Here is a 22,404-nt window from a genome sequence, read left to right as displayed (position 1 = left end):
TAACCAGCCTTTTGCTACATGATTAGTGGAAACTGGAGGTGTCTATGGAGTATCCAGTGGGAAAACTCAGGTAGCTGATATTCTGGAGGATGGCCTGCAGACGTGGAAATGGAAACATATGGGCTCCAACTTTCCCTGGCAGTGCCTGCCCTGAGCTGGAAATACCAACTCAAGTTATCTGCACTTAGACTTCACTAGGCCAGCGCGGGTACAGCTTGCCATGTGGATTTATGGTATCTGCTGTGCTAAAGCCATCCTTTGTGTTCTTGAAATTCATCTGCTCATAGGTCTCAACTGCATAAGCTGTTCTGTACACAAATTAATTCTGCAGAGAACCAGAGACATGCCTTTGCATCTGTAGCATGCAGAGGACTTGGAGTTGACTCTGCTTTGTAGCACTCAAGGAACTATTATATGGAGCCAGACAGTCTAAATGAAAACATGGATGTTTTGAAAGCGCCTTCTTTAAAGATGCTTGTCATGAAACCAGGAAGTTGTAAGGACCTATATGGGGCTAAATCCCAAGTTCCCGTCCACTGGACATGCTCTATTCTTTCAGAAGTGGCACTTGGAATGGTTTCTAAATCACAGCTGGTAAACTTGTGTACCCTGGAACATCTCTAGTGTCTGAACTAGCATTGAAAAGTGTATTACTGGGCTTGGATTAACTGGCCATATATGAACAGCTGTCAAAGCAATTTCACAAATGGCAAAAAACTCTGACAAGGATACAAAAGCTGGCTTGGAAGTGGGATGCAGCCAGTGCCAGCCTTTCCGCATAGTTTGGAGGCATCAGCAGTTTTGGATGCTCATGGGCTACTCACAAGGTATAGACCTTTACCTTAGCCAGAGCAGACATTTTTAAGTTACAGTTATGAGTAAAAGACTGATTCTGATACCTTGTTTGGCTGGGAAGGGGGGGATTTTTAGTGCTTTTAGTACTTTTAAGTACAAGAATAAACAGATGCAGAATGTGGGAGAAGACAACTCGGAGAACAGTAGTGTAATCCAAGGTTTGTGTTATTATAAATAGGCTGTTTCATATGTATTTGAATGAATAAATACACATAGATAGAATGCAGATGAACCTACTAAAATTATACTAATCACAGAAATGACAGTGTCTCTGCAAGAAAGAAAAATGACTTCATTCTGCCTAGCAAAGGAGATGGATCTTCATTTTACAGTGTTGGGGTTTTGTTTGTTTGGGGTTTTCGTTTGATTTTCGTTTTCTTTGGTTTTGGGGTTTGGTGGTTTGGGGTTTTTTTTACGAACTGAGAAAGGTGAAAAATAGAAACAAGAAGAATTAGAAATGGTGGCAGTGGAATATGGGGCTGCTTTGCCGCTTCTGTAAGTATCTTCCAGTATCTGAAGTGGGCTACAAGGATGCTGGAGAGGGACTCTTCATCAGGGACTGTAGTGATGGGACAAGGGGTGATGGGTTCAAAGTGAAACAGGGGAAGTTCAGGTTAGATATAAGGAAGAAGTTCTTTACTGTGAGGGTGCTGAGGCACTGGCACAGGGTGCCCAGAGAAGCTGTGGCTGCCCCATCCTTGGCAGCGTTCAAGGCCAGGTTGGATGGGGCTTGGAGCAACCTGGTCTATTGAAAGGTGTCCCTGCCTGTGGCAGGGGCTTGGGCCTGGATGAGCTTTAAGGTCCTTTCCGACCCAAACCTTTCTGTGATTCTGTGATCTTAAAACTGAGAAACCTGAGTGAAAATGTGTGAGAAATTTGGAGGTAAATCAAGTTTATAAGAAAAGGAAGTGGTTTTTACAATACTTTGATGACAGCAGATATCAGAGATCGTATCTCAGTGGGAGAGCTCAGCCACCTAGTGCTGCAGATAAACACATTTTTACTGAGTTCTCTTTCCTACACCTTATATATTAGAAATATTCTTCCTGCCCAAATTCCAAGGTCTTTCGTGGCATTTTGATTGTATTCCCGTTTAAACCCATCTCTTGTTTTTTGTTTTTTGTTTTTTTTTTTTCTAATTCATGTGATTCAAGTAAAAAATGTATTAAGCATTTTTTGTGTCTTTTTTATGTTTGAATTGGATTTATTTCAATGCAGCTTAAGTTGGTTTATATTTCTTTAAAGAGGTACATTTAACTGGGGAGAATGGCACAAATCAGCAGTAGCTAAAGCTAGGACTATGATGATTTATGAGAACTGAATATTAAGCATTTTGTATCTTCATAAAATCACAGAATGGTTTGGGTTGGAAAGGACCTTAAGAGCACACAGTTCCAACCCCCTGCTATGGGTAGGAACACCTCACACTAGACCATGTCACCCAAGGCTCTGTCCAACCTGGCCTCGAACACCACAAGGGATGGAGCACTCACAACCTCCCTGGGCAACCGATTCCAGTGCCTCACCACCCTTACAGTAAAGAACTTCTTCTTTATATCCAATCTAAACTTCCCCTGTTTCAGTTTGAACCCATCACCCCTTGTCCTGTCACTACAGTCCCTGATGAAGAGTCCCTCCCCAGCATCCTCTCATCTTCAAGTAACATTTCTCGTAATCACGCCAGGCAAAAACAGAGAGGAAGCATTTTCCTTTTGAAAACTGCTAGCATAAAAACATTGTTCCTGCGCTTGGATGTAGCTTATCTTGATAAGTCAGTAAGGGACTGCCTAGAATCAAAGCATGGTGCTTACCTCTCCTGGAGTATCTCTCTTTGAATGCTTAGGGCTACTGATGGGATGTCTGGCCAGCCAGGCTCCCTTGTCTTCTGATCCTGCCTCTTGCTGCTGAGCCATGTCTCCTGTGGGTAACTCTTTGCTTTGCAGCTTTCTGTCTGGAAAAGCAGGAAATGTGCTGGTTTATTCATATGGTCACCGCAGTCCAGCCTCTGCTTGGAACTAAACACATGCTTCAGGGCTTCTGCTGAGAAAGGTCTGCTCCTTGGAGCAGATACAGTCAGGCCTCAAGCTGTTTCACTTACAGTCTGGGATGCTAAAGGATTTTGCCCAGAGCAGGGTGGCTGGAGTGTGCTTTCATGCTGTGATGAGTATGTTGAGTTTTAATAGCAATTATTGTACTTCTTAGGCTTGTTGGCTATGTCAATATTGCACTCACTGCTGTTGCTAAAACTTGTGATAGTAATAAATTCAGAGAGCACGACACCCAAGTATGCATAGCTGGACTTCACCAGTTTCTTCTATTTCACTTTGGTTTTGCTTCAGGAAGAAAATACGGATTTTATTTCCTCTGTCTCTTAAATATGTGCCTGGTTTATAACATTTTCCGTTTAGCTTAACAGGTGTATCCACCACAGGTTACGTGTGTTAAGAGAAAACCAAACTGGGGCATGGTTCCAGCTTACGAAAGCTGCATTCAATTCCTGCTTTGACTAGATGATTCCATGAGGTCCCTTCCAGCCTGAATTATTCTCTGGTTCACTGATGTCAGTCCAAAATCAATATAGATGCTCTAAGGTCATTAATTTACATGTGATGAGGATCTGATCTTTTGCCAGAGACAGCTTTAGCACTGCTTAGTATGTTATCAAAGATGAGTATTTTAATCGGAGAACCTGTCCCTTGATTTCAATCACAGAATGCATTGCTAGTGACATAACATGGGTGTTATAAAATCTATTTTATCTTTTTAAGATCATACATTTTTTTTCTGTCTAAGTGCCATAAAGTCATAATTGTCTTTAGAGATCCCAGAAGACCCAGCAGTAGCAGAAGAATATTACAATGAAGAGTTTGAATCCTGTTCGGAAAGCAGTGAAGAGGAGGAGGATGCAGAAGCGTTACAGACTGTCTCTAAGCCAAATCACCAGGTATATGTGACCTTTGGGAAAACAGTGTACACCGGCTACTCATTTTCCATGGGGAAATAAAGCTCCTTCCGTGATTTTGTCCTACTGATGTCACTGAAATTGGCTTGTGTTAAGTGTGTGTGTTTATATCAATACCATGAATTAGTTATATGTGTATGCATATGCCATTCTTTTGAGACATTAATGAGAAGGATTCTTGCATTCCTTCAGGAGTAAGGATAACACTCCCATGAATGCCTTAGGGTGCATTGTTAGTAAACTTCCTTGTGACTGTAAAGCACTCACAGTGGGGTTCTACCATGTGTTACCTATGGGTAAATCAAGCATACTTCAAGCATAAGCTCTAAGTTCCATCTCTAATTCCTGGGCACCCTCCAGTTGCCACTTCTTCCTGCTGGTATGAGGCTTGTTTTTGCGGACAGTGTGAGCTGCAAGACTTGACCAGCGGACCTGTAAACTTTCCCAAGGATCTCAGAAAGTGCCAGTGAAGAGAAAGCTTATTGAAAGGCTTAAAGTAGCCTCAGGTGAGGCTGCCGCATGAAAGTCTTGGGGATTGCAGTCTGAAGGAGGCTCAAGATTATCGGAAAAGGCACCTAAGTTAGATCTGATCAGGATGAGCTGAGCTGCATCTTGTCTCCAGTGATCAAGTCTCAGTGAAATCAATGAACTTAAATGCCCAAGTAATTTCAGCAAATTGATCTTTCTAAGGCATTCAGGAATAATTCATTTCTCCCCTGGGCCCTTGTGTACAGTGCCTCTGGACAGAGCTGTCTGATTCTGCCTAGGATCATGTATGTTGTCATTTGTTCATGCGCAAATTTTGCAGAACAGAGTAGGATGGGCTCTGCATTTCAGGGAACCAACCAAGTACATTTTCACTCCTCTCTAAATTACAATTAACTTGCACTGATTTTTGAAAATTTTGGACTAACAGCTTCTTTAAATGTAGTTCTTAAGGCAAAAAATAAAATATTTGTGTGATGAATCAGAACCTTGACCACAGTAGCCGGGAGTCTTGAAACTGTCTCACCAGTTAAACCTGAATCATAGAACCACAGAATGGTTTGGGTTGGAAAGGACCTCACGATCATCCAATTCCAAGCCCCTGCCACAGGCAGGGACACCTCACACTGGATCAGGTTGCTCCAAGCCCCTGTGTCCAACCTGGCTTTGAACACTGGCAGGGATGGAGCAGTCACTTCTTCCCTGGGCACCCTCTGCCAGCGCCTCAGCACCCTCACAGGGAAGAGCTTCTGCCTTAGATCTAACCTGAACTTGCCCTGTTTCAGTCTGAACCCATCACCCCTTGTCCTGTCGCTACAGTCCCTGATGAAGAGCCCCTCTCCAGCATCCTTGTAGCCCCCTTCAGACACTGGAAGCTGCTCTGAGGTCTCCACGCAGCTTCTCTTCTCCAGGCTGAACAGCCCCAATGCTCTCAGCCTGTCTCCATACAGGAGGTGCTCCAGCCCCGATCATCCTCGTGGCTTCCTCTGGACTTGCTCCAACAGCTCCATGGCCTTCTTATGCTGAGGACACCAGAGCTGCACACAGCGCTGCAAGTGGGGTCTCAGGAGAGCAGAGCAGAGGGGCAGGATCACAGGAAACAGGAAAGAAAACAGGAAAAGGCAGGATCAAGAAAACAGGAAAAAGTCCTGAGCAATGCAGACTCTTTGTAGCTGAGCGTTGACATTCATTGGTGTAAGCAATAACCTGTATGTCTGTGGGATACTTCTGTAAGTTTGGGCTCATGCTCATCCTAGTCCTTAATCAATTTTTCCATAGGACAGTGATATTGAGGCAATGGTCAAGTATCTGGAGAGTGTCCTGGACAGTAGCTCATTGGGTAAGATGATTTCTCCTCTTTAAATGTAAGTTGTTAGCAGTCTGTATTCACTATATTTCGATTATTTCCACTTTGCAACAAAATAACTCAAAAAATGTGACCTTGAAAATCGCTTCTTCCTTAAGCTACTGCAGAGAAGTATAAATATGCCAAAAGAAAAGGCATACACAGTGAAGTGCTTATGATGAATATAATAGAGCCATAAAACATAATGGCCAGAGGTGTAGAATGCTTTTGATAACTTGGCTTCTGCCATATTCTCTTCAGAGGAAAATATTGAAGGATACAAAAGTTATTGTCTAGTTTTTGGTACTGGTAATAATAATAATAGAAAATCAATTAAAATATTAAAACAAAAATTAAAATGGTGTTCCAAGTTTGGATAATATTTCTTTCCGTTTACAGGATCTCATTCCAGGCACAGAAAAATCACTGGGAATTCAAGATTACGATTGAATCCTAAAATCTCCTACAAATTCTGTCTATAAGTGTAGAGTTTGAAAGCCTGGTTTCTCACTAAAAACAACAAAAGAAAAGCTAAAAAGAAAACTTCTATGAAAGCAGGCTATTTACTAAGGGTGGTGTAGTCACTGTCCTTGAAGACCACGGGGTTGAGCTGTGCCAGTAGGAGCCTGTATGCAGCTTGCTCTAAAGCCCAGCAGAGTTCCTAAAGGCTCCTAAAGGCTCCCAGGGGAGCTGCAGTCTTGTTTAGCTGCTCCGTTTACACTTGTTCAGCTGGGATAAACCTGATACAGTATTATCTGCTATTAGAATATGGGCTCTGAAACTAGAATATAGGGAAGCCTGGGAAGTCCTCCTTGATGAGGTTCCTCCAGTGCCAAGCTCTGATACACCCTGCTTGTAAGAAGCATGGGCTGATGGGAAGAGAAAACCAAAGAAGAAAAAGGATGAAGGGGAGTAGTCAAAGCTGTGGCCGTCATAGTCTTGGAGCCACTGGCCACCTTGTGAAGAAGCAGAGTTCCTTGCTCTGTGTTGATGGATGGGCAGGCAAACTGCTTGAATCTGAGTGCAAAATATGTTATTAATCATTGGAGAAAATACAGAAGTTGGTGTGTGGTATGAATCACCCCAGGAAAAAATCTTGAGGTTTGTTGTAGCAACAATGGGTAAAGCTCTTAGAAGTTTTTACTTAAGAACTTATTTAATAGCTAACTACATTTCTGCATCATCCTCCCATCGGTAGTCCTTGCAGCTGCCTCATAATCCCCAGAAAATCCTATTTAGGTGGAGAAGAAAATAGATACCAGTTTGCTTTTAGCAAGTAAGTTTATTTTTCTTGGCCAACTGCAAATGTAAAGAGGAGACAAAGTGCAAATTATTTAGCCCAGAATCCCAGAAAAAACAAGAAGGATGTCTTTAATAATGAAATGTCAGTGGAGAATGAGATATTGTAGCAAGACATAGATTGAACCCACTAAGCAGAATGAGTATCCTGAGCTCTCACTACAGTGATATATCCTGTAATAATAGTAATACCAGAATTAGGTGAAGCCTGTGGTTAAATGTATTCTCTCTTAAGAGAATACAAATATTGTATTTTCCTTAGACCACTAGTGCTCAGGGCATCTATTTTTTATTACTTCTAAAGCCTCAAAGCTCCACAGCTGGTCTTTAGTTCCATACCAACTCAAAGAGCAGCATGCTACCCAGTAAGTCATGGGCATTGCTTTGCACAGCACTTGGGGTTTCTTCAAGGCCACCCTTTAACTTCCCAACAAAACTTCTTCATCAGGCAGTTCATACTCATTTTTCTCCTTTGCCAGTCCTTTTCTTTGGCTTACTCAGTTCTTCCCTTCCCTTTTGCATACTCCATGCATTTCTTTATAATTAGAAAAAGAGATCCTACTTTAGCTTTCAATCTAAAGTAATAATCAAGCCAAAGGAGAGCCTTGCCTCTTAGGAAGAAGGTTATTGCTCGTCTAACTAAGTGCAAGAACAATGGAGGAAAACTTGTATTGTCTAAGCAAGTTTCGTTTTGTTGAATATTTACCTGCCCCAGCACTTCTGCAAGTGCCTGTGCTTTCTGTTGTAATGTAATTCCGTCTATGCTATAGAGAAGGAAAATTGTTGTTCCAGTTCTGGCACCTTTAAGCTATAAATCTACCTGTCCCTCCAAAAGAAGTTTCCCTTAATACACATTTAATAATCTAATCCATCTTTAATTAATGTGGCACTACCTTGTGAGAAACCAGAATAGTCGTCCTCCTTCTGACTGCCCTTGACTCTGCAATAGAGCTCAGGGAATGAAGGTGAATAAGGTTATTTGTCTGTGCATTGATTTGTAGGCTCTGGGACTGTCACCAGAGTGTCTCCAGTGGTGCCCCAGGGATCCAGAGCTCTCAACAGCACTATGGCTGAGACCAAACTGAAACACATGAGGGAGTAAGTAACATATTGATGTGCTACCAATATTCAGACACAGAGGATTGATTTGAAAAAATACAGAACATAGCAAAGAAAACCACGTGCTGATTCCCCACCCATCAACAAAAAGAAATGGGGGGTACAGTATTCTTTATAGACTGGATGCCTACTTGCCTCCAGGGAGGATGACGGTTGACTGTCACTTCTGATTCTTTTGTAGTAATCTGCACAATCACTGTCATCCTTCCAGGATCCAGTTTGCTTTCACTGCTGTCAGTGTCATTTGGAACTTTGCTTTCTTTATTAGCTCAACACATGCCCATAAATCACTTGCAGATAGCCATGTTCCCACCATGTTTGCTCTTTCACCCACACTTCATTCTTGCCTGGAGCAAAAGACTTTTGTTTCCCGTGATGATATGATGATTTAAAGCAAACATGATTGTTGCTGTTGATTGGGATTTTCGGATAACACAGAGTAATTACATGTGCAGCTCCCTTTGAAACTCATTGTTTAATTGCTTTCAGCATCACTGAAACTCCAGCTTTGTTAATAAATATTTCAATGTCTTGATAAAACAAAGATCTGTGCTTCCTTTCCAGAATGTACTGGTTACTGTACTGTGAGCTTTTATCTTGATTCAGTAATTTATGGCCTTCCAAGATTTATTGCTCCCTAATTTAGGTACTGATCTGGCAATCGTAATGCTCTCTATTATTTATGAACTCAATTTTTGTTTGCAGGGTTGCAAGATTCAACTGATCTCAGATTGTGCAGTCTTTAAAAAGGGCAGTTTTCTCTTCTGTGGGCAGACAGTGCCAAGAATATGGTGGATGTCATCAGAATACAAATAAGTTCAAACAATTAATACCAGTAGCTCTTGAAGTGAGTCCTCTAAAGAAAATGAATGCAACCACAACAGTGTTGATGCTGATCACAAACGACGGTGCCAAATGCACCATGTATTCAAGGGAAATGCCTATGAGATTTACGCCAGATAGAAGTTGTTCAGCTTTATGCTATTTCAAGATGCAACACCTCCTAGGGTTACACTTTGTAGCTTAGCCTTTTTTGTGCAACCCGTCAGCAGGTGTCTCAGCCTGCCACTCTGATTGCTTTCCATTCCCTTTTCTTGCAAAGTACTTATAAAAATCAGTAAGTGCATCATGTTGTGCCAACTAGTTGCAAGGTGGGATTGTTTAGTCAAAATGCCCACTAATCTTACAGCCTTCATCTTGTGTTCTCATGGTTACAGGATAGAATCACAGAATCATAGAATGGTTAGGGTTGGAAAGGACCTCAAGATCATCTAGTTCCAACCCCCCCACCATGGGCAGGGACACCTCACACTGAACCATCCCACCCAAGGCTTCATCCTGGATAAACCCTACCTGTTAGAACTTCATGGTCACTGCATTTAGGGATGAGGTATGATGTTGGAAACAAAAGAAGAGCAGGGAAGGCAATGTAGAAATGCAGTGAAATCTGTTTAGGTGGCAAGTAACTGTAGAAAGAGAAATATGAAGGCTTAGGATTTGCATCATTTTCACATGCTAACAGCAATAGATTCTGATAAGGGAGACTCTTTCATGTTATGAATTACTCAGAAAGTAAGCACTGAGGCTAACCATTACAGGTAACGTTATTGAAAGAAGCTCTTATTAGCTCTGATAAAATGGTAGATTTATGTAAAATAACACAGGGTTGAACAGCAAAAGGGGCCTTTTAGTAATTTTTAATCGATGTGTGAGTGGTGTGGGCTTGCAAACCACTGCAGCAGAACAGTCACTTGACAAGATGTGATGTGGTCATTGCTTGAGTTATCACAGTGCTGCACTGAAGGCATCCTTTGGTAGCAGAAATACTTGCTCTTTATCAGAGTGCCAATATAGGTGGCTTTTACTGTATTCTTATGTAGGACTTTATACTGATACTCGTGTGAGAGGAAAGCTGTGCTGAAAGTCCTTGCAAGAATGTAGAAGGAAGCCACTGATGTTCTTGAATACAGTAGGTAGGAGTCCTTGGTATCCTATTTTAAGTAAAAAAAATAGCTCAGGGCTCGATTTAGAGGCAGACTGGTAGTGTTTAAGGTTCAGTCACCAGCTTTTTTCACTGCAATCCCTGAATATTTTCCTTGACATCCTCTTTCCAATTACCATTGCACTCTGTTCCAGCATTTGGAATTGTTGTCCTGTCAGTAAGAGTTATGATAAAATCACCTGCCCCCGTGACAACAATTTCTAGTTCATTATACTTAGTAAAGTATTCATTATAAAGTTCACAGCAGCAGAGATTTAGCTTTACCTTTCAAGTTGAGTTCATTCTCCCTGCAAAGATTTCTACTTCAGTGCTAAAGAGTTTGATATGCAGTGTTGATAAGAAATCCCCGTTTCTTGAACTAGCTCCCACAAAGATTATCTTGAGCTTTTTGTCATTATTCTCCTTCCCAGCCTTGCATGTTAACAGTGATAAGTCAAGCAAATATAGGAATCAGAGTTGTGTGGCTCATATTCCTCGTATTGGGCTTTTAGACTGAGGAATCACGTTAGATGCAGGAAACAGGAGGAGCCATCGCTTGGTATTTTCTGTCTTGCCCACCATCTCATTCTCATGGTGGTTCCCATCCTCGATGGTACTGGGTACCTTGGTGCATGCCTCAGTCTCAGCAGCTTTACTCTCACATGGTGTCCAGGGCCAAATTATCTTCACCAGGGTATCCATGTGGAAAAACTAATGACAGTTGAACAGATGCTCCCCTATAGAGACTTCCCAACTATTTCCATAGTCTCTTTCTGAGACCATGCATCTCGGAAGAGAACCACGCTGTTCTTCAGAAACAGCTCCTCAAGCCAAAGCATTTTTTTACCTGTTATTGTTAGAGCACTTATTCCTTTTTCTTTCACTGAGGTCCATACAACTTGTCCAAGTCTTCCTATAAAATGTCCAAAGCTTTGGCAGTAGTCATTGCCTGAAAGATTGGCTTTGTCCCTAAGGAAAGCCCTTTGAAGAGCCGTTGTAGCAAAAGTCTTTTGATGCATACTTGACATCTCAAGTCTGTGCATGGTTGCATGATCTAAAATGGAAAAGCAAAGGTGAGAAATAATACAAGTGTGTATAGAAACCTGTGGACAAGAACAAGCCTTACTAGGGGTTTTGATGCAGTTGACTGTATCCACAATTGCACCTTCTTAGACTGTGAAGTATTTGTGTCCAGGGAGTGAAGGCTTCCTCTTAAAGCTTCTTCAGCACTCTAAGTCAAAATGCATTTCCTGGGCTTTGTAAAATCAGGATTTGTGTTTTGCAGGCAAATTTTTGAGTATCAGAATAGGTCTGGAATAGAATGTATGTCCTGTTTTTTCTTTTCTGAAAATACAATGTAGAAAATCAAGAAAAAGAAACACACATAAGTACAGAGCATTCTGTGCTCCTTTATGGAGATATCCATGAATATATACAATGAGTCCTAGTCCTTTTAATAGCAGTGAACTTTAATATGCAGTTTAGAATTCAATAAAATGTATGCCAGTAAAAGGAAAAGGCTTTTATGCCCCAAATTTTTAAGTACATTAAAATCCTTTAGCACAGCAGTAAGCACCTTTTAGTCAGTTCCTGAAGTCTTACACACAGCAGCGTGCCACAATCAGGCAGAAGATTTCATCATCGCCTGCTGAGTGTAAGTAAAGCCATCTTTCAGAAGGCATGGAAAAAAAGGCATTTGGTGATATTTTTATTCTGTTCCTGTGAATGCTCATAACACTATTGGTTCAGACTCATGAGCAGTATGCAGATGTGCTGCTTGTTCTTGTGATGCTGGCATCAAATGCAGCCTTCATCTTTAAAGTTCAGAAAGGTCATCCTGAAGTCATCAATTAGGCTCTGGGTGTTCTTTTGGATAAGTAGTCCTAAAAAGACTGAGTTTTAAAAGACATTCATTTCTGCACATACTTTAACTACCACAGTGAAGAAATTGATTTAGTTTTTTGTTAGATGATGGGTGGACAGTCCTAGGAATTCTGCTAGGAATGGTGAACTTGTCTTTACGTGACCAAGCTGGGAACTCTGTTCCGGCTCCTGTCAGGGAGAAGTGAATGCTGATGGCTTGTGAATTGTTACTGTCCCAAGGCAACAACTGAGAAAGCAGGAATGGGTGAAGCCTGGGCTCTTCCTGCCTAAGTAGAAATGAAGGTGAGTGAGGCAATGGCTATTGCCCTACTGTTCTTCTACTGATCATAGAAAAGTAGGAGTCCTTTGCAGCAGAAGCAGTAGGTCCCCCCCACTGGAAAAGGTTGCCCAGAGAAGCTGTGGCTGCCCCATCCCTGGCAGACCATTTTATGATTCTAACTATCAGGGGGTTGGAACTAGATGAGCTTTAATCATAAAAGTATAGAATGGTTTGGGTTGGAAAGCACCTTAAGATCATCCAGTTCCAACCCCTGCCATGGGCAGAGACACACTCGCCCAGGTTGCTCCAAACCCTGTCCAATCCGGCCTTGAACACTGCCAGGGATGGGGCAGCCAAAGCTTCTCTGGACAACCTCTGCCAGCACCTCAGCACCCTCACAGGGAAGAACTTCTGCCTTAGATCTAACCTGAACTTCCCCTGTTTCAGTCTGAACCCATCACCCCTTGTCCTATCACTACAGTCCCTGATGAAGAGTCCCTCTCCAGCATCCTTGCAGCCCCTTCAGACACTGGAAGCTGCTCTGAGGTCTTCACACAGCTTCTCTTCTCCAGGCTGAACAGCCCCAATGTTCTCAGCCTGACTTTGTATGGAAAGTGCTCCAGTCCCTGATCATCCTTGTGGCCTCCTCTGTACTTGCTCCAACAGCTCCATGTCCTTTTTATGTTGGGAACACCAGAGCTGCACACAGCGCTGCAAGTGGGGTCTCACCAGAGCAGAGCAGAGGGGCAGGATCACCTCCCTTGATCTGCTGCTCACGCTGCTTTTGCTGCAGCCCAGCACACGGGGGGGTTCTGGGCTCAAGCACACACTGAAGCTGCTCATGTTCATTTTCTCATCGACCAACACCCCCAAGTCCTTCTCCACAGGCTGCTCTGAATCGCTTCTCTGCCCAACCTGTAGCTGCGCCTGGGATTGCCCCACCCCGGGTGTAGGACCTTGCACTTTGTTTGGTTGAACTCCATGAGGTCCTTAAACTCTTATTGTATATAACTATTAACTTTTCAGAGATAACTACTGTATCCTTGCATGCCCACATTCAAGAAGCAGCTGTATATTGTGCTGCCCTTCAGACACATCTGTCTAAAACAAACGCATCGATAACCAAAGCAAAGGCCATCAGGTATGTTTTAAATGTGCCTTGTATTTTTGCTTGATCTTGATGAGTGATGATGAATGAATGAAACTCATGAGTTTTCAAAGATTATTTTGCATACCATGACACTGTTGGAAACCAGGATATTGTTTAAAATCATTCTATTAGGGCTAGGAAATCTTAGGATATGTGTAAAGTGACTGCAGCCTGGGGAAGTGCATTACACATAACTCTTTGTGGGCACTAAACGGTGTCATTTTCACCTCCGGAAGAATTGCTGTATACAAGCAAATTTGTTTTGTCTCTCATTTCTAGTATTGGCAGTAAATTTGTTAACATAGAGGACATTCAAATTGCAATATTCTGGTTTGATTTAAATGATCGTGGTTTGTTGTGATCTTTTTTTTTTTTTTTCCTGTGGCAAAACCTTAAAAAAAAATTAATAATTGCATTTTCTCTTAGGACAAAGCCTATTCTAAATCTGTAGTAGCTGAAATTCAAGTAGGAGCTCTAAATTCTCATTAACGCTTCTTCCAAGAGCAGATGTCAGCTTCAATTCCTATTTTATCAATTCATTTATCTCAGAAAATGAAGTGCATGGAGAATATGAGTGTTGATATTTCTTCGGCTGCGTGTCTGCAGCTTTTAATAATAAGATCCTTCTCAGCTCATGGGAAAACATGTCCTAAATACGCTTTAGATTTCGCAGGTCTTTGAAGCAGGACATCAGAGAGTTTTGTTTGCAATCAAATTAAGGTGCTTTAATTCAGAAGTTAAGAAGTAATTAAGGATGAATTATGAAAATGATCTTTGTGTCTTCAAGTAAAGAAATCTTCATTCTGCAGTAATATGATGGAAGTCAAAGCCCATTGAGGCTCGAAGGTGAAGGCAGGGGTTAATATTAGCAATTCAGAGCTTCCTTCACTAGCTTTTATACAATCATGCTTTTCAATTCCCTGTTTTCCAAATCCCTTTTCTTGGACTATGCCATACTTTTCACATGGCAAAAACCGAGCGGCTGTCAAAACCAGAAAGGTGTTGCCCTGCCTTTAGAAGTAAGTTCCTAAACCATAACTGATGGACCTTAAAATGCGCTCCTCCTAGCAGATCTCAAAGGGTCTGTATAGAGCAACTGGCAAGCTTTTCTGCAAATGCAGTTTGCACCCAGAGCCATTTCTTTCAAGTTTCAGAGAAGTTTTACTCGTTCATAGTCAGTAGTGCCAACATGCCAAACGACAGGAAGATAACGTGAGAGGAAAGGGACCCTTTGTGTTTGGATGGAGATGAACCTGTTTGTTTACTGGTCCATGAGATTCTGTAGCAGATACCTTAAGGTTTTCTGGTATGGTTAGAAAGCAATATTTTGTATGACATCAAAGATAAGTGATTTCCTGGTTCTTTTGCAGAGTCATTTCAGGAGATAAATGTAGCAATCTTTTTCACCAAGATTCATGTTACTACTGGTTAGCTGCAAAGCGGCACCGTTGTGTTTTGTTTTAAGTAGAAATATAAGGTTAATAAATTAATGGCTAGAAACAGCATGTTTGAGGACAAATCCGAGCTGGATGTGTTGATGGGAATTCTTAGTAATAATGCTGGACTCCATGGGGATACCCTTGAGCTGGGGAGAACAGAATTAAGTGACATCTGCTGAAATTATACTTCTGAAGGGCCCTGCACTTGCTTTTATGCCCTGTGAGCCCTAATCGTGACAGATTTGCCTCCTACTTTACAATAGAGTTGGCATAGGATACAGGCAGCTTGGCTGCACCAAAAGGAGACATAAATGCCTGCTGGAATGGATAATCCATGTCCAGGAAGCTTCTCTTTTATCATTTACACCGAGGTAGCCATGAGTGACATCAGAATCTTGAATTTCCTGTGGTTGGCTTAGGAGCTGTGTGCTTATTGCCTGCTATGGCAGAGGTGGGACATTCTTGATCCAGAGAGACCATGGTGTAATTCTGGTGTGACTCAGCAGCTGCAGAGCCTCTCCTTGCTCCCAAGCATGGACCAAACTGAGCTCTCTGAAGGCACTAGTGAAAACTCGGAGTTTGAGAGCAGAAAGTGCAGTTTCCTTTGAGGGTGGATGAGGGAGAGCAGAATGATTATAACTGATAGTCACTATTATGCTGAATGGCGTTTGAAAACAAGAAGCTTGAAAACCCCCTTAGCTGCTGATTTGTGTCATAGTTATCCTTTAAGGCACGCAATGACAAACTGCTGAGATATATTAACTTGGCTGCTTATGCCCATGGAGGAGCACCAGCTTAAGCATTAATCTTGTTTTGTGGCTTTTGTCACTGTTGCATAAAGGTAGGTGTATTGTAATTGATCTCCAAACCAGAAAGGAAATGTTAATATGTAGCTAGTGGCAGAACAGTCAAAATAAAGACCCATGGGATAACAGAAAATCCTTTGTTCACCCAGGGAAAGGTATACAGCTTCCTCGGCTAGTTGAGAACACAACATTATTATATTGTCAGGTTTTAGTAATTTTACACTGATGTGTAGGAAATCAACGGCAAATCACCAAATAGCCTGATAAATTCATTTGGGCCCAGATCCACTAAATGACTGTGAACATTTCTAGACACCCTGAGTATAAAATTGCAGTTCTTAAAGCTCCTATTCAGCTCCCCCCTAATGCTGACAGCAAGACAAAACGGTAAGTGCCTATGATATTGCTGATACTCATGTTGCTTCTTGCATGCTCGGAAGCACCTTACCCTTGATAGAAGCTACCTCGTAGCCAAACTCTTGATCTCATGGCCAAACCCCATCATTACCCACAAATCTGTTTGCCTCTATGGCCTCTGGGGCTTGTTCCAGTTCATTTTAGGTGTGGATTGTGTGCTGCACAGACACTGGCAGCATTATTCTTCAGACCACAGCTTCCATGTATGATAGTGTAGGGACGGGCAGTATCTGCTGTCCAGCTAGTAGTAGGTTGGTGGTTGCAGCATGACTCCAGGCTATGGAGGTCCCCAGCCTATACCTGGAGCATTGGGAATGCTCTCTGCAGACAGGAGTGAGGAAAACTGGGCTCACTGTTGAGTGTCTTGAAGTTTGCAGTGAGAAAGCACACTCTTTGGGCACTCACTCACATGTGGTAACCTGGATATCAGTCCCAAGGACTGCAGAACCCCAAGGATTGCTCATACTATTTTATCCAGGGACTGTTTCATGCAAAATACCTTCAGTATTGTCCTTAGTCCTCGGTCTATCCAGAGTTATCATCTATTATAGAATCATAGAATAGTTAGGATTGGAAAGGACCTTAAGATCATCCAGTTCTCTTGTGTCCCAATACATCTGCTTTCGTACAAATCAGAGTGAAGGTGAAGAAGAGCCCTTCATCCCTTGGTCTGACTGATACTGCTTTGGGAGGTGTGGGTTTGAATTCCATTCCACCCCCCTCCCAGGTTTCCAGCTCTCTGGGTGAATGCTCTAGCCACAGACCCTGGGATAAAAGGGGAGAATGGTGTACCTGTGTGGTCATGTTGAACTGCAACAAGTCCTGGGTTGACAGCGGTGATTCCCAACTTCAGGAAAGCCAGACAGGTGTCAGATTTAGGATATGACTTTCTTCAGTTGTAGTGGGCCAATGCTGCGAGTCAACACTCTTCTGGGCTGCCTGCATTGAACAGGGAGCACAGGATTCAACCACAGAGCTGTGAATTCCATTGCATGAACAAGATGCTGAAAATTAGGAAACACAGTGCTCAAATGCAAGCCATGAATGAATCCCTCCTTATATCTAAGCCTCTGTAACACACTGGAATTAGAGAACAAACAATCTGCGATATGACATTAAGCACATTACTGTATATCATCCTGGGTCGGACCCTTTGTTGATAGAGCCCGATGTAAGTCCTTTGATTTCAGCATAGTGAAAACCAATTTAAGGCAGTGTAGGATGGGGATCTGGCCCAGAAGGTTTGTCACGGGAATGAAATGGCAGATGTCAGGTATCCCCTTTGCTTGTGTAGTCTTGGCTGAGAAAGAGATGATGGCTCATTTCTGGTGGAAAATACTGAGTTTGATGGTGAGTGAGCTATAAGATGGCATAAAGAGAGTCACTGCCAGTAAATCAGAAAACGTTGCCAAAAGAGAGTGTAAATGGGAGCCCTGTACTTGCTCACACAGCACATTTGGTAGTAAGGCTTTTAATCATTTCAAACCAGTAATGCAGGTGTCCCTATTTCATGTGAAACAGAAGTAACTGTGAACAGGTCAGTGCAAAATCCATAACTGTGCCTCTGTAGGACTTCTCATGGATGCACAAATATCCCTTAGCACAGGATCAGGGCCATAATGAGCCCTTCAGTTGTAGTGGGCCAATGCTGTGAGTCAACACTCTCCTGGGCTGCCTGCATTGAACAGGGAGCACAGGATTCAACCACAGAGCTGTGATTCCATTGCATGAACAAGATGCTGAAAATTAGGAAACACAGTGTTCAAATGCCTCACTTTCCAGAAAGCCACTTTCCCCCTCCCTTCATCAGGATGATAGATGCACTGGGTAATGTCTATTTGACATTGACCATCTTAGGTACCACACGTGTCTCTGTGGTAGAAGATGTGTGATGTGGTAGCAGCCTTGCATTAATGCAGCTCTCAAGTCCAAACAGAGCCTTATGTCTTCTTTTGTAAAAGCAGGTTATAATTTTTGTTACCTACCCCTTAATTTTCCACCTATAACCACATTCCCCATAATTCTATTGTATCAGCTGTTATACACATTAGCTGATTTGCATGCTCTGCCAAGCTTAACGGAGAAGATTTAAGTCTGCAGGTCACATTTATTAGCAGAAGCAATACTCCTGGGGGACTTTTGCTTCATTTTTCATCTTTAAGTAGACAGGACTGCCGAAAAATTAGACACACTTGTCTAAGAGGGAGAGAGGAGTCAGTAAAAGCATTAGTGAAGTAGCAGTGATTTCAAAAGCGCTTCTTATGTATTGATTTTTAACCATTGGAGAGAAATACTGTGATATTTCTGGTAAAGTGTTGTGGAGAAATGTACATTATCTGCCAAGCAAATCCCTACTCAGCTTTCTGTGGTTATCTAATCCCTAGATTTCCAGTGTCTGAGAATTAATCCCTTCCAACTGTTCTACCTTTCCCCTAAAAAGCACTGTTGGTAGAAAAAGAAGGGCAGTTTCTGATTACAGGAAGCAGGACTGAGTCAGGTCTGCACCAGCAGAGATTCCAGCTTGGACCTGTGGCTTCTGATCTTGGGTCTTCACTTTCTCTGCCCCAGTTCCCAATCAACCTCTGTCAGGAGGGGTGATGTGTAGCCAGAGGGCTGGAATCATGGCTGGGCATGACCGAGCTGTGGAAAAGCAGAGCGCAGACAGGATGTGAGGAGATGTTTCCTTCTTGCGAGATCAGAGCAGTCATGTGGGATACGTATTGTGCACTTTCACCAGCAGTAGGTCCTAATATATATAACAATGGGTTTTTTCAGAAGTATCTATCTCACACACTAATAAAGCGGTTCTGTATCACTGAGAAAACAGGGTGCTTTCATGTCAGATGCAGTTTGAGAAACAATGAAGTTAAATTCTTCACCATGGTTTTCTAAGGATGGAGGAATTAACATGATGTGGAAGTTTCCCTGGCTGCGGTCTCACTCTAACAATGCTATTCCTCAGCAGCAACAGGATGGCTAGAGATGAAAAAGCAGCTACCCCTTTAGCTGGATGATGCTAGGGGGTTAGAACAGTTCGCCTTGTGCTGGTGTTAGACATGTACGATAGCAGTGAGAAATCAGCACAATAAGCACAACTGCAGGCAACATGAGCCCAGGGCACCATGCAGCTCCCCACGAGCACTGCCCTTCAGGCAGGAGCACACTGCTCACACTGAGGATGTGCTCTGCTAAAAGAATTACCATAAAGCAAAATGCTAAGGCATCAAATGTTTTAACATGCTAGGGCCACAATACTTGTAATACTTGAGAAATAATGTGAGAGCATTAGAATCTAAAATACCATTGGTTTATTTCAGCATTTATTGAAGAGGTCTTCATGCCATGATAGATTTCCTGAAAAAGGAGTGACTGTCTCACCTAAATACTCTTGAAATCCCAGCAAAATGCTGCTTACCACAACATTACTTGCCCAAAATAAGACATGTATTAGTGCAAATCGCAGATGTTCCTGCAAGGTGATCCTGATTAGTCCAGCTCCTTTCCTGACTAAGTGAAGAGCATCATCACCCCTAAAATGAACCAGTCGGACACTGTAAGACAATAAAATCTCAATTGCTCTAACATGTAAAGGTGTAGGGAAAGAAAACAACACAAATCCTGGGTGTGTGCAGAGCGGGCAGACAGTTTCTGGTATGCTGAAGGGACACTACTTAATTTCATCAAAATATTATGAGCCCATCACTGAGTGGAAAATTTGGGGTGAACTGTGGCTTGTAATACGTGAGGTTTAAGATGTTTGCATTTAGAAGAAGCGCTGTTCATTGTCTTGCTGCTTGCAAATGGATCTTTATAAATCACCATTAAGATCCTGTGAGTGTATTCTCTCCCACTGAATTACAGATCTGTCCTCTAATAAAAGAAGAGTGCTGCAGAAAACAAGCGTCAGTCAGCTCCTGCTGAGCTTGTGCAATGGTTTCCTTGTTATTTGATAGAAGCTAAAATAAAGCAGCGAATCCTGTAATGTGTTTGTTCACATTAAATGCCACTGGTGTATGTCTGCTGCGGTTGCTCCTTTTGGTTTTGAGCCAGCCTAGAGGTGGTAACACACGTTTATCTACGAGGCTTGCTGTAGATGAAATGGTACATCAGATTCAGCATGAAAAGGAGTCTTGGTTTGTAATGACAACGATGGCCATGCTTCCCCATGACTTTACTGTGGTCAGATTTTTACTCCTGGCTCTTTCTATTACAAGCAATCATAAAGAAATTCCCCAGGAAACTTTAGTTTCTTGTACTGTCAGCCAAATTAGGTGCATCAGTATATCACTTTAATCAAAGGTAGCTACAACAGGTAGAAAAAATCAGTACTGGCTATTGCTTGTATTAATATAGAGTATAAATTACCTTTTACTTGACCGTTTTCTCGTATTTATCTCCAGATCTGCCATTGGGAAGCTGGGAGCAGAGGTGTTTGAGGCCGTGTACAGCTATCTCAAGCAAGCGAGACAGCAGAATGCCAGTGAGGAGGAGATCAGGAGACACCTGGAGAGAATGGTTTCTAGAGCAAGCGATTGCTTTGAAGTGGATCAGCTTCTCTACTTCGAGCAGCTGCTACAGGCTTCAGAATCACATCTTCAGCAGTAAAAGGTGTCAATAACAGGGCTAGAAAAGGTAAGGGGGAGTGAAGCTGTCTTCTTCAGGTCAGCCAGCAAGTATGGGAGGTATTTGGAGGAACCACTGAAGGTAACGTAGTACATAAGCACGTGGGTAAGCTCCATTTGAGAATCCACACTGCAGTGAGAAGTGCGTACCTGTGGTGCAGAATACAGGGACAGGAGGAACAAATGTTTGCTTGTTACTATTCCTTGTTCAAAAGGAGTGCATTTAATCCGTGTGACTTTCAAGTGAGCTGTGAAAATACGTTTGTAAGTGTATATTTATATAAACATGAGAGCTCAAATAGACAGGTATGTATATCCATAGAGGCAGAACGATGTCTGGCCATCTACTGTATGTGTGTGCATGTACAGAGGCAGAGGCATGAGCTATGTCTCACTATGTTAGGTAGGAATCCTTATTGCAACTTCTGAGAGTTTTGGATCAAATTCATTGTACGCAGATGGAACAATAAACTGATTATTTTTGGCTTGTACATGCATACTGGTAATGTTTTTTCTCAAGTAATGCTTACCCTCCCTTCTGCATATGCATCACACTTTTGCTAATTTCAATTGCATATCATGCTCTGGCTATATACCTGATGTTTTCCTTCTGCCTCTTCCTTCTTTATTCTGCATTCTGAGCTCCTTCATCCATCTGTGTAAAACACCAAAGGATAGCAGTGATACAGTCTACAAAGGAATCTCAAATGAATTTTTAAGCATTGAACCATTATCATAATCCTTATGCTTCCTGCTTTTCTGCCCCTACTCTTAAAGGACTCGGGGACTGAATGAGATAAATTAAAAGAGATTCATAATATGAATATAAAAAACATTGCTATTTGACCTGAATTACACCTAAAGGTACTGATGTTGACAGCAAACTAAACAGTTCTTCTGATCCGTCTTTGTGACACGCTTTAAGAGACTCAAAGGGAAAGGCAAGTTGAGTCCTCTATCTCAGCAGCAATGCAAACTGAGGAAGCAAAGGACATGCCCAGCTTCAAAACCTGTGGCATTATAGTTCTAGCTCAAAGAAACTCCTCTTCCTTCTCACTGTTGTCTGTGTACCTGCTTCCAGGATTTTTGCACATGACTTCCTTTTAAGACCATTTAAAACCACAAGTGCTGAAGTCCACAATACAGGAGGAGCGCTTGGACGTTGCAGGGACTAAAACATTCACAAAGCAAACAAGAAGTAACCAACAAATGGTGAGAATAATGTCAGGGGGGCATTATTGAATGTGTACATATTAAACTCAACAGGAAACTTTTCATCTTTGAACTGTAGTAAACACCCAGAGATAAATCCCATGGATTCGACAGAAATCCTTACATTGCTGCTTCTGAGGGTCGCTTCAGAAAGGTGGTAGGTTACATTATATGCCTTAGTCTTTACTCTCATTTCCCAATAAATCTGTACCTTTTCCAGATCTCATCACTTCCAAAATACTCAGCAAATGGTTGGGTTTGAAATTGCATTATCCAGACCAGAACTGGCTCTATTTTAGAGTCAATAAGGTCTATCCCTTCCAGAACTTGAGAAAACCCAATGAATTTGTCTTCTCTTACTCTCCTTTCCGTGATCTTGGGGAGGATGTGCGTCAGGAGTTCCATAGCTGGCTTTTGGTTTGGTTTTAGTGGTGTTTAAAGGCCTCGGAGTATTCTCATGCCCTTACACAGCTGCACAGTAAGTAGCCTTCAGTGGTGACTGCGTGTGCCATAGTTTTCTGGTTTCCAACGTATAAAACCCAAATATTATCATCATGTTAGTATTATC

The 22,404-nt window shown here is 42.2% G+C and overlaps 1 protein-coding gene across 2 annotated transcripts in view; it reads left to right on the top strand.

Moving 5' to 3' along the window:
* Window positions 1-21,115, top strand: part of NEK11 (NIMA related kinase 11) — a 66,731-nt gene extending 45,616 nt beyond the window's left edge. Inside the window, exons 13-16 of one of the 2 annotated variants that reach the window (XM_065669181.1) lie at window positions 3,675-3,799; window positions 5,582-5,642; window positions 7,949-8,045; window positions 20,403-21,115. In XM_065669181.1, the coding sequence (XP_065525253.1) occupies window positions 3,675-3,799; window positions 5,582-5,642; window positions 7,949-8,045; window positions 20,403-20,607 (488 nt within the window). In that variant the 3' untranslated portion in view covers window positions 20,608-21,115. Of the gene's footprint in view, window positions 1-3,674; window positions 3,800-5,581; window positions 5,643-6,047; window positions 6,692-7,948; window positions 8,046-20,402 lie in introns of those variants that run through there. The other variant, XM_065669182.1, reaches the window with a different exon arrangement.
* Window positions 21,116-22,404: the final 1,289 nt, after the last annotated feature.

The sequence above is a fragment of the Lathamus discolor genome, chromosome 2, assembly GCF_037157495.1.
Source record: "Lathamus discolor isolate bLatDis1 chromosome 2, bLatDis1.hap1, whole genome shotgun sequence".
Classification (NCBI taxonomy): Eukaryota; Metazoa; Chordata; class Aves; order Psittaciformes; family Psittacidae; genus Lathamus; species Lathamus discolor.
The sequence above is the reverse complement of the archived record's forward strand: the minus strand, read 5'-3'. Positions and strand labels throughout refer to the sequence as shown.